At 42.6% G+C, this 12054-nt stretch overlaps 1 protein-coding gene across 1 annotated transcript in view; it reads right to left on the reverse strand.

The window, feature by feature from the left end:
• Positions 1 to 12054, reverse strand: part of ADAM12 (ADAM metallopeptidase domain 12) — a 271768-nt gene that overhangs the window by 12231 nt on the left and 247483 nt on the right. Inside the window, exon 22 of the mRNA XM_077350066.1 lies at positions 943 to 1073. Coding sequence (XP_077206181.1) covers positions 943 to 1073 — 131 coding nt within the window. The remainder of the gene's footprint in view (positions 1 to 942; positions 1074 to 12054) is intronic.

The raw sequence follows: 12054 nt of genomic DNA on the forward strand, positions 1-12054 counted from the left end.
TAAGCTGATGGGGAAATTATTTTATGCCCCTCTTCATGTTTAATGCCAGAATTTTGGCAAATATATATTCTTTACCTATTTCATGGACCAAAAAAATGGAATTTCTTAAACTGAAAATTAGAGTGCTTTTGCTATACTTGTATTTCAGATTAATCATAGGGAGATACAAAGGTAAAAATTGCAGGATTTCTTTGTTTATTTGTGATAATTTTCTACAGATATACTTGTCAGGATTGGAAAAATTTATTAATTTATTTTTTTGCTGCCAAGTCACAGCCTACTTATGGTATTCCATAGGGTTTCTAAAGGAAGGGATTTTCACAAATGGTTTGCCTCTTTGTAGCCACTCTGGAATTCCATGGTGATCTCCCATCCAGACACTAGTGACACTGTCGGGGCCAACCCTGCTTACCTTCTGAGAACTGATGAAATTAGGGTAGCCCGGGCTCTCTAGATCAGGACAATATTTTTAGGGTCCTGATTGCACTGAGGACCCAGAAGCTCCAGTGTGAAGTTGAGGAAAAGATTTTAAAAATGATTTTACTCAGCCTAACATACATACCATGATTATTATGAAGATAAAATGGGGGAAAGGGACTATATACATTGCCCTGACCTCTTTAGAGAAAAGGGGCAATATATGCATGAGGAAAATATATGGTGAATATAGAAATCACCAGTTATTAGCCAATTCATGCTAACAGCAATTATGTTTTCAGCATCTGAGGTTGGTTCTGGGTCTTCTGAGTCAGAGAGCAAAAGGAAACGCTATCCAGAGGGATGAGTGGCAGCTCAGTGGCCTTGCTGGAATAATAATTCTCAGTTAGATGACCGTTATCATTTGTGGGAAAGAAGCAACGCCCTTCCACCGACAAAGCCATCTCTAGTGTTCAACAGAAGCATTTTCCTGTTTGAAGCATACAGCTGGATGACCAAACTAACCTGACTGGAGCAATCTGAGGCACAGGTTTTGGAAGTCCAAGCACTGTTTTGGAAACACTGTTCAGCCGAGTCACTTTGTTCTGTGGATCAGCTGGCAGAGGTTTTTGGGGAGGACTTGGCTTGCAAGATTCCTGCAATGTGATACCAAGATAATGAAAATTGTATAATAAAATTAATTGTATACTATTGCTTTTAAAACATGTTGTTCTGATATGAAGCATTGCAATAAGTGAGCTAACTGTAAGGCACTCTTCTGAAGAAAGAAAAACATTGCACAAAGGAATAATAACAGTAATAATCTCAGACCGTTTTGTGGCTTGCATTTATAGTTGATGACATTGGTAGTTTAGCCAAAAAGTATAGCTACATCTTTTGATTCTAAATCTAGTGCTTCAATCATAAAAGCTTCATTTCTGACAAAATACATATTTTTAACTCAAATAAAAGTCCAAATTCTGTGGCTACTCTATTAGTCCTATTGGTGACAAAGGCAAGTACAAAATTAAAAGACAGCAAGATGCCTAAGGGGTCATTTAAAGAGGGAAACTATGAAGGGTTTCACAAAACCTGAACAGGTGCATAATTTACTCCCTCTGGGGGCCTAAAATTATCTCTGAACGCAAACCACTAGTGTGATTTAACTATGTGAATTTGCTATTTTGAACAGGGGGGGAACACAAGGTCATTGCAAGTTAACATTCTGTAAGCAGAGATGAAAAAGATTACTGTTATTTTAAGTTCCACCTGGCATCCGGGCTTTTCAAACAATCATTTTAACTACTGATCTTTCTCTCATCCTTTTTTCTTGCCAATGACACATAAAGATGGTTGCTATCACAAGGAAGTCACGGCAAATTGTGATGGATGATTTCAAGTTCCACCCTCTAGAAGCCTCAACCAATCTCTTTCAAATGACAGACGGGAATGTTGAAAAAGAAGGAAAAGGAGGAGTTTGACAGTTAACTGCTGATCAACTGCTAGTTGAGCATTCTTGGATTTCAGGTTAGGAGGTCTTCTCGTTAGGCAGGGAGTCTGTTAGGCACTTTAGGTATTCTGAAGATAGGTAGGGTTTGGGTGCTGCTCCTGTCAAAAACAGTTATAAAGGGGCATTCCTATCTGCTCTATGTTGTAACATTTGTATGGTTCCTGTCAAGAACAGTGAAAAATTAAACGGTTTCTGTTCCATGTTATAAGTCTGAATCTGTCAAACAAAAACCTACTTTGTAACTGCTATGCTTTTTTCTGGCCAGCTCTGCAGTATCTTTGTTACTGTAATCCTGAGAAGGGTGAAGAAAAGGAAAACAACAAAACAACCAAGCCATGCAAAACACCTTTTCTTAGCTGATTTAATCAAGCTTACAGGGTAGTTCCTTCTGGACCATATTCCCCTTATAATAGGCCAGGAGGCACCCTGAATCCCAGCAATGGCCTCACTGTGGATTAGAAAAGTCCCAAAAACCTCAATTATAAAAAAATATGAAAAAAACAACTTTGTATGGTATGGAATTTAAGTCTTTAGTTTCTGGGTCTGGTGAAGTCATTGTACTTGCACTTTTCCCATTGGGCTTTTCATCCTATAATTTGTTATGAAGAAGAAGCAGAAGAAGAGTTAGTTCTTATATGTTGCTTTTCTCAAAGAAGGAGTCTCAAAGTGGCTTACAGTCACCTTCCCTTTCCTCTCCTCACAACAGACACCCTGTGAGGTGAGGCTGAGAGATATTACTGCTTGGTCAGAACTGTTTTATCAGTGCCATGGTGAGCCCAAGGTCACCCCAGGTGGCTGCATGTGGAGGAGGAGCGGGGAATTAAACCCAGCTTGCCAGATTAGAAGCTGCCGCTCCTAACCACTACACCAAGCTAGCTCTCAAAAGAACTGATGCCCAGCTGAATTCTGAGCTCTTTTCAGCTTTCACAATAATGAAGTATAAATGTCAATGCAGTTTTGCATGCAATTGATGAGTGTCAAAAATAAGCAGGGGGATTTAAAAGATTTTGCAGTTATGAGGAAAACAGCATTCTGGCTTAGGAAATGGCCCAGTGAGTAAAATTAGCATTAACATTAACATTGTAATATCAGGTGCTAATGATAATGACCCATAAACTGAATAACTGGTAGGGGAAAGTAATATGCTTGCTATGAATGGGCTATTCAGAATGAGTTAATTTTAGGAGAATAGCTATGAATAACCTGAATGTCTGGGATGTCCTCAAAAGTGGAAAGGCTACTAGTAAAATGCACATCAGTAAAAGAGCTTTAAATTGACTAGATGTCAAGAGAGAGAAGAATGTTCAGACACTACATCATTCCTTCAAGCAAGCATTACAAGCAAGACTGAAGCTGAAACACACAGAGAAGAAATATTACTGAAATATCGTACTAGGTTGTAAATTATGGCTTTATTTTTGTCCAGTAGCTTCCAGCATACCATATCCTTTAAAAAAAACCTTTGTGTGTGTTTTGTTGTAAGGGGAATTGTGCTCAGTTTTATTGCATTATTGTAATTTGGGTTATTTTTTCAGTTAGTACAATTTTTCTGAAAAGGCAAATAGCAAAAAATATAACCCAAAACCCAGCTTATTGAGTCATATGGCAATTATATGGAAATTACACTTCTAGCTTGACAGAGGTTTTGTGGTGCTTGCCTGCAGGCCTGAAAAAATGTGAATTGTGTCCTTCTGCAAGCTGTTTGACATGACAATGTTACTCAAATAATTTGGACTGTTGGTAGGAGTAAAAGTCAGCAATTAAAATCTTTAATAGAAAAATCTATAGGATCAAGCCTGGGAGAAAGCCTTTTATCGTTGATTATAATCTTCAATGGAAAACATTATCTCCCTTTGTCACATGCCACGGCCAAACCAATTCAGGCGAGAGCTATGCAGATGGCTCAGCTTTCAATGACTCCCATTAAAACCTGGGACATCTTTATTTGGGAGTCAAAACTCTTTCTCATTCCTGGAAGCACCCGGGGCAGGGTTAGCTGGCATTCCAATGGGGTCCTTGAATACAAGCCTTCCCTCCTTCCCTATGATGAATGGATGTCAACTACCGTTATTTCACTTAGACAGCAATATCTAAGTATGGCAACAACCTCACTCAGTTCTATAGATAAAAAGCCCACAATCTGACTGACCCAAATTGGGGGAGTTCCATCCTAAAGACAGATTCGAGGCTGCAGGGAAGGACCAAAACATATGAGGTGGACTACAGACGGAAGATGAGCCTCTTGTGACGCAGGGTGGTAAGGCAGCTGACACACTGTCTGAAGCTCTGACCATGAGGCTGGGAGTTCGATCCCAGCAGCCGGCTCAAGGTCGACTCAGCCTTCTATCCTTCTGAGGTCGGTAAAATGAGTACCCATCTTGCTGGGGGGGGGGGGTAAAACGGTAATGACTGGGGAAGGGAATGGCAAACCACCCCGTATTGAGTCTGCCATGAAAACGCTAGAGGGCATCACCCCAAGGGTCAGACATGAGTCAGTGCTTGCACAGGGGATACCTTTACCTTTAGCAGACTGAAGAGAGGGATGGGCTGATGGGCTGGTAGTTTTAGCTTTGTTTCTCTTTGCCCTGTCAAACTTGATGCTTTCAGCTAGTATCAATATCCAAACCACAGCATAGGGGATATGGTTGAAAGAGCAAGAAAACAGACAGACGAGGGACAGACTAGGGCAGATTTTACTACAAACCTGAAGAAAATCCCAGGGTTGGAGAAAAATCTGAATTCAGGGGATTAAAATAAGATGACAAAAATAATGCCCGTAGCTTTAAGAAAAGAATGTCCACTGAACTATTAATGGCTATATTGGAGGTTATTAGGCAACTAAAAACATTTCTGAGCTTTCTAAACCTTGGTTTCTGTCACTTAAGAGACATGAAAAAATGATCCATCTCCTTCCTAGTCATGTGTTCTGATGGAGGAGAACTTGCTGGTGACAACCCTGGCAGTGACCACTGGAAACTCACTATCCTCAAAACAGAGTCTCATTGCAGCTACTGCATAACTTAACATCCAGGCCTGGCCTGGTGGCAGACTTGCCACCACCCACCTGGGTTTGGCCTTGTGGGCGCACTGCCATCCTCCACAGAACAGAGCCCAGCTTGGTGTGACACTGCTAGCCACTGTAGAACTGGATCTGGACCAGAGGTCACTGCACAACTCAGCCCAGTACCAGAAGCCACTATGTCACTTCACTCAGTGTGGGCAGCCACTGAGGAAGAACTGGGTCCTGTGGGAACAGAAGGGAGGAAAACTGAAGAAGGGAACTGATAAAAGTAGGCTGGCTTGTGGGTGGAAGGAAAGAAGGAAGCAAGATATGGCAAGAGGCTCTGGGGGCTGCCAGGGAAAGGAAAGGGGAAATTCTTAGTGAGAAAGATACAAGGAAAATGAGATCTCCCCCCGACCATCACCACCACCATCAAGACTGGTGAGAACTACCCTGAGCCCCCAGACAAAGATTCCAACTGCTCCCCAGATGGCCCTGATTCAAACCAAATAGCATAACAAATCAATCTACTAACTGTTACCCCAGATCTATAATGATAAAAGGATCTGCATGCTCATCTGTTTGTCCATTTGTGAAAGGCATCTCATCAGAAAATAAAACTGCCTCTTTGGTCAGAAGGGGGAGTTTGCTTGCAAACCTCCCTTTTAATAATAATAGCACTGTGCTATGATATTACATAGCATCTCTGAGCTATAAATATACAAACACATGCCAATTTCACCCTGGGAACTGACTCAGCCATGTTTGTGAGCCTGCAGCAAATGAAAGGTACATTGCCACACTCCCTCTGGGAGGTGCCTGTCGGATGGGGGGGAGGGTACAGAGACCGAGACCTTCAGTTGATTTGGGTTTGATGTAATTTTAATTGTTTTAAACTGTTTTAGGTATTTAAATTATTATCTGTTTTAAATAATGTGAACTGCACCAAGCAGGTAAATACCGGGAGAGGCAATATAGAAATGTAATTATAAAAAATAAAATACACCTTTTTGTCTTTGCCAGGGAAATCCATCAGGGTCCACCTGGAGACTTATTGGTGCCTTCCCTGACCTAAGAATTGCTGTAACTTAGTCAAAGGTTTTGTTTCAGTTAATAACGAACCTGCACTTGGTATACATTTCTTTGCCTTACACTGACAATCAAATCAAGAACTCTGTTTTAGGGGCAAGCTGCCAGCCTCCAGACACAAATTTGGGTATTTAAGAGGTGCACTCTGGCATATTCCATGTATGAGTTCTCAGATCCATACGTGCACCCAGTGGGCTGGTAGGTCTGATGTTTCTTTTACCTAGACTGCTCCATGTCGTGGAAAGCAGCTATAACTTTTCTTTTGCCCACAAATAATTTGCCCACAAATTATTTTTCTCTTGTGTGAGCATGTTAGCTTAACACAGCCTTTCTTAACTTTTTTTATCACTGAGAACTCCCTGAAACATTCTTTGGGCTCCAAGAAACTCCCCAAGTGGTATGATCATGCAGAACATGGTTGGGAACCATAGCTGTGTACACCTCACTCTTCTCACTCCCTCCAGGCCCACCATTGGTCATTTTTTTTTTTGGGGGGGGGGGAAGTCAACATGACCATATATAGTCATATCACTTGATAAATGTATGAAAAATTTTAGAAATACATAAACAGTAATTAACTCCCACCTATTCAGGAATTTTTCCCCCAATAAAGATAATTTTTATTTTATTTTCAATTTGGTCTCTATGCAAGTTCTTTCAAAAACATTGATGGAGATCCTGTTTGTTTCATCTCTCACTTCAACTCCTAGAATTAATTCATTCCCCACCTAAGCAGGAGACAGTCTGTTTTAGGTAACACTACAGGTTGGGAAGAAGGAAAAGATACGTACAGGGCATAGATAAAAGTGGGTTGGCTAGTGGGTGAGATGGCAATAAAAAAGCAGGGCAAAGTAATGGCAACTGCACCACCACATGATAGCAGTAGTCACCATTTTACTAGGCCTGGCTTACCCCACCACTGGCAGCCACTACACAACTGGGACTGGTCTAGAGCTGAAAGCCATCATGAATCTGGCTTGGCCTTGCGCTGGCAGCCACTGACCCACTCTATCAGTCTTTTCTCAGTGGCAGAATGCCATGAATAGGGAAGAAAAGATGAAGATGGGGGCAAATAGAGGTAGGTTGGCAGGCACGTAGGAAGCAGAAAAGGAATCAGGAGAAAGGGAAAGGCTATGAGGATTGTCAGAGGAGACAATGTGGGGAAGGGGATTCAGAGGAAAATGAAATGCCCCACACAAGTGCAAGTGCGGGCCGTCACTATTATAAATCTAATTTTATATATGAAAAAGCCTGTTCAAACATTCTATTTACTAGGGGAAAAGCCCGTTGTATCCAGGAATACAACGGGCGCTAGAGCTTGGCAGTGGGAAGAGGAAGGGGAGGAGTTGTCCAGTCTGTAAGGGCATGGAGTTGAATGTGTGTGTTGTGTGGGAGGTTGTGGTGGCGTAGTGGCAAATGAGGGTGTGGGTGTGGAGATATGGGTGTCAAGAACCTGTGGTGTGGAATGTTCGTTGAGTGTGGGAGAGGACTGACCTTTGGGAATTTTGGCATGGTGGTTACAGATGAGCTTTCCAGAGCCATGTCCTCAGATATGTGAAGAGAAAATCAGACTGGAGACTCTTCTTAGGAGAAGATAACATGGCAACCAATTCCTCCCAGTTCTGCGTCATTTCCCTTCTTGGGTGAATTAGGCCACATTCACCGAAATGCCCCTCTGCCCTAATACACATGGGGTAGTCACAGTACACAGGTGTCCACCCTGTTCCGTCTCCCATGTTTTCACTGCCGGTAAAATGTTATGTGCCCACATGCTTCTATCATGGTTGCTCCTTAGAAGAACGGATTTTTGTACCCTATTGCTTACTACCCAAAGGAGTCTCAAAGCGGTTTACAAACACCTTTTCCATTCATCTCTCCACAATAGTCAACCTGTGAGGTTTGTGGGGTTGTGAGAAATCTGAGAGAACTGGGAATGGGCTGCAGTGACCGAACAGGCCTCAGGTGTCTCAAAGCATTTTCCAATCGTCTTCCCTTTCTCTCCCCATAGCAGATTCCACATGAGGGAGGTGGGGTTGCGAGCCTCACAGGGAAGCTGGCAACCCTAAGAGGAAGACTCTCTGTGCACAGCAGTCTTGACTTTAGTAAGGTTTTTTATACTGTTTTTTTTATTTGCCAGGCTAAGGTTATTTGCCAGGCCAATAAGTCATTTCAGTTAATATGTGTCTCCAGACATTTACTTGTTCTCTATTTACAGTTTTAGGCTGTAGATATTTATTTAGATATTCCTGCACTTTCCAGACTCACAGGACTGATGCCGGTCTGCCTGTCTGTGCCCCAGAATACAAACAGTTGCTGGTAAGGGCTGGCCATAACCCATAGGCCAGGAGGGACACTCCTGCATCACTCCCTACCAACCGCAGGCAAAAATGGCTCATTTGAAGGCTGGACTCTGAGGCATTGTATGATTTTGATGTCCCACCTCCAAACCTCCAGGAATATTTCCAACCCAGGGGTAGCCAACCTACAGGTGTGGCCTGGAGAGCTCCTGGGATTACAGCTCACCTGCAGAGTATAAGGATCAGCTCCCCAGGCAGAAAGGGCTACTTTGGACAGGGCTGTGGTAGTGAAGAAACATTTAAGGCTTCCCACACAGGTTGTTGCTGAATTGGAAGACTTGAGGCCTACTGCACAGTGTTGTTGTGCAGATGAAACAGGAGACAAAAGAGCCAGTTTCCTCTGCAGAATAACGCTGTGCAGTGGCCTCAAATATGCAGAGAGTTGCAAAGAAGAAAGACACATGGCTTGGCTGTGTCTAACCTCTGGGCAGAGCAGTATTTTAAGTGAGAAGGGGCTTTTCTGTGGCCTCCCTGTCAGCCAACTGTTTAGCAGAAGAGGAAAGTCCCCCCCCTCAAAAAGAAGGCCCTCAGGCTCCCCTGCGTTGCTCTTGGAAAGGCCACCTTCCCTCAGTCAGGGCCTGTCAGAGGCTCCTTTGCAGCAGGCCTGAAGGGGGGGAGGGGGAGTACTCTGCAGCCTCCTGCCAGCTCTGTCAGGGTTCTGAGGCCATTTACAGTTGGACATGACAGTTAGAACAGCCTTGGGGTGAAAAGGGCTGGCCCAGCCTCTGTTCTCATCCGCCTTGGCAGCCCTGCTGACCTCCTCTCCCTGCGGTGGTCAGGAGCAGACTGGCAGCCAGACTGGGCTGGGTGAATGGAATTTTGGTCTGTCCTGGTGAGGGGCCAATAGGAAGGTGCTTTGCGCGCCTCCCCATTGGCCGCTTGGCCCTGGATGGACACTTGGAGGGCCCAATCAGGAGCCGCGAAGCACACTCTGAGTTTTTATCCTGGACAGGGCCCACCCTAACTCCTCCCCAGGTGGCCTTACCCTTTTATTTAACCGCAGGAGCGGTTAAAGATGTCTTGGGGCAAGGGAAAATGTCGTTGATGTTTTATCTTGCCCCAAACTCCAAATGAAGATTCCATTTGTGGTGGGAGACAAAGCAGCTAATGGATTGGACTGTACAGTAAATCTCCACTAACTGAAAGCAATGGAATGAGACTTCATTGCTGCAGCCAAAAATGCCACTCCTGAGGGATGGATGACACTCTGAAACATCTGGGGATCTGCAGTGGTGAACATTGTTTCCTCCCCTTCTCTTAGCAGAAATTAATGACAGACTCCAAGCCATTATATTTCCCACACTAGAAAGGCTTAGGGGAAACTAGTTAAAAATAGAGCAGACGTGTACAAGAGTAAGGAGTAGTAGGGAGGTAGATGTGAGATGTCAGTAGGTGTGTTGTGGCAAAATTTGAGGCTAGGGGAGGTAAAAAATGAGGTATAAGGGCCAAAAGATTGCAGCTGTTCCCTAATACTAACCCACACATTTAACACACATGAAATTTTGCAAGCTTTACACAAGTGTGGCCAAGAAACAACTTGAGACAAACAGGCTTTTATTACTTTCTTCAAGTATATGAATATGCTGTCACTAAGACCACTGGGAGAACTGCAAAACCTGACCCCCCCTCCCCCACAAACACATACAATGGAGTAATCATCACAGGTGAAGTACACACATGGCTTAAAAAGATAATTTCCCCAGGCAGAGAGACTCCTAGTTCTTTTTACCAGCTCTGCCCTTCCCTCAGATACATCTAGTCTCTCCTTCAGGACCCAGCCAAACATATGTATCCTTCTTCAGCTGCCTGCTTCTCTTAAATCCTCCCTCTGTCTGCTCCCAGAACATGCTAACCAGCCCCACTCCAGCCAGCCAACCTCCCCATCAGGCCGATCCAAGTGGCCTAAATATTAATACTCCCACAGATGGCTTGAGCCAACCAACTTGAATGAACTTTGTGTCCTTTGTCAACCAACTGTTTCCTGCTTAGCTTGTTCCATTTAAGGGAATTCTGCTACATTTCCCACCTCCATATAAGCAAGTTAATGGGTTCCATACACTCTTATGAAAACAAAAGTGTAGCACCAGGGAACAATATTGCACTGGGAACAAAACCAAAAGTCCTGCTTCTACTGAGAAGGGCTCCATGGGGTATGTAATATGACTAAGTGCATAAAATTAGGACAAAATATTGAAACAGAAGCAAAAAAAGTTCCATCTCTTTGCTGATCTGTGTTGCCGGCATGAGAGCCACTGTTTTGTACGACTGCTGAAGTAGTCTGTGCCAGTAAAGCTTGGTCTCTGACCCAGTTTCTCCAGGGAGTGTAAAGTATTTATAGATCAGATAGATCTATTCCTTCAACTTTAGAACAGTAACTATGAGGGCTGTATAAATGTACCAGATTTTGACATGAATACAGGGTAAGGGTATCTTCAATAACATCAGCTCTTGTCACTTATAAGTTTACAAAGCAGACTTTTAAAATGCACTGGGCATTATAAACAGTCTATGAATGTCAAATTCCTGAGGACTGAATTTGAATCTGCAATGTCATTGAATCACAAAGAGACCACAGTCTGTCTAGTATCATATGCACTTTAAAAACATCTGTTTAATTGCTGTACCTATATATCCTCTGGCAATGAGTTCCAGAGACAGAAGGTCAAACTACACATGATATTAAATTCTGTGAATATTTTTTCTTAGATTTTTTAAAACCTCAGGGGAACAGCAAGACAAGAAGTTCTTATGGAAGGAGGGGATAACTATTTCCCTGCAGGGTGTATTTTCCCTTTCAAGTTTGTTTTTGCTCTAATAGAAAATTATGAGTACCTATAATACTGAAATACATTAACTGAACAGGACAAAATAAAGAAAATATGGGGGAAATATACTGAAAATATACACAAAAAGATTACAAGTTCTACTTGGAGAGATCATATTGATCCTGTCTTAAAACAGCAGAACTGCCTGCCATCTGAGTTCTGGATCAAATTCAGGTTGCTGAGAATTACCTTTAAAGCCCTAAATAGTCTAGGATCTTCATAACTGGTAGGCCAACTCTTCCAACATGTTCTTCCTTGAAATTTCCCTTCTTCAACCTTGTAACCTGCTTTTGGTACCTGGCCCCCAAGATGTTTGGCTGACAGGCACCAGGACAAGAGCTTTCTTTGTGGTAGAACCAGCTGTTAGATGGAACGTGGGCCCTACAGGACCTATCTAAGTTCTACAAGACCTGCAAAGCACAGCTTTTCTGTTTAGCAGGTTTGTTTATGTGGGCTGCCTTTTAGTTTTGTTTGTATTATGTTTTTAATTTATATCTGCTCATATATTAGTTGTTGCTAGCCGCCTTGAGACTGCTGGGCAGTGAGAGGAAGCACATAAATCTGAATAATAATAATAAACAATGCTCTTCCTTCAGCTTGAGTAGAGGGAAAATATAATAAGCTCCCATTCCAGGAACATACCTGTAATATTGAGAATACTGAAAATGTGCCTGGTTGAATAGATATAAGGGTTAGGATGAAGCTTTTGGATTTATGAATCATTCTGGAATTTTTAATTGATGTTATATTGCTGTATTTTACTGTTATGTATTTTGTACTGGTCGCTGACTGCAATAAATGTATCTGTCTTCATAATAATAATGTCAGATTCCTTCCAAGAATAATCTTTTAAAG

The sequence above is a fragment of the Paroedura picta genome, chromosome 8, assembly GCF_049243985.1.
Source record: "Paroedura picta isolate Pp20150507F chromosome 8, Ppicta_v3.0, whole genome shotgun sequence".
NCBI classification, from domain to species: domain Eukaryota; kingdom Metazoa; phylum Chordata; class Lepidosauria; order Squamata; family Gekkonidae; genus Paroedura; species Paroedura picta.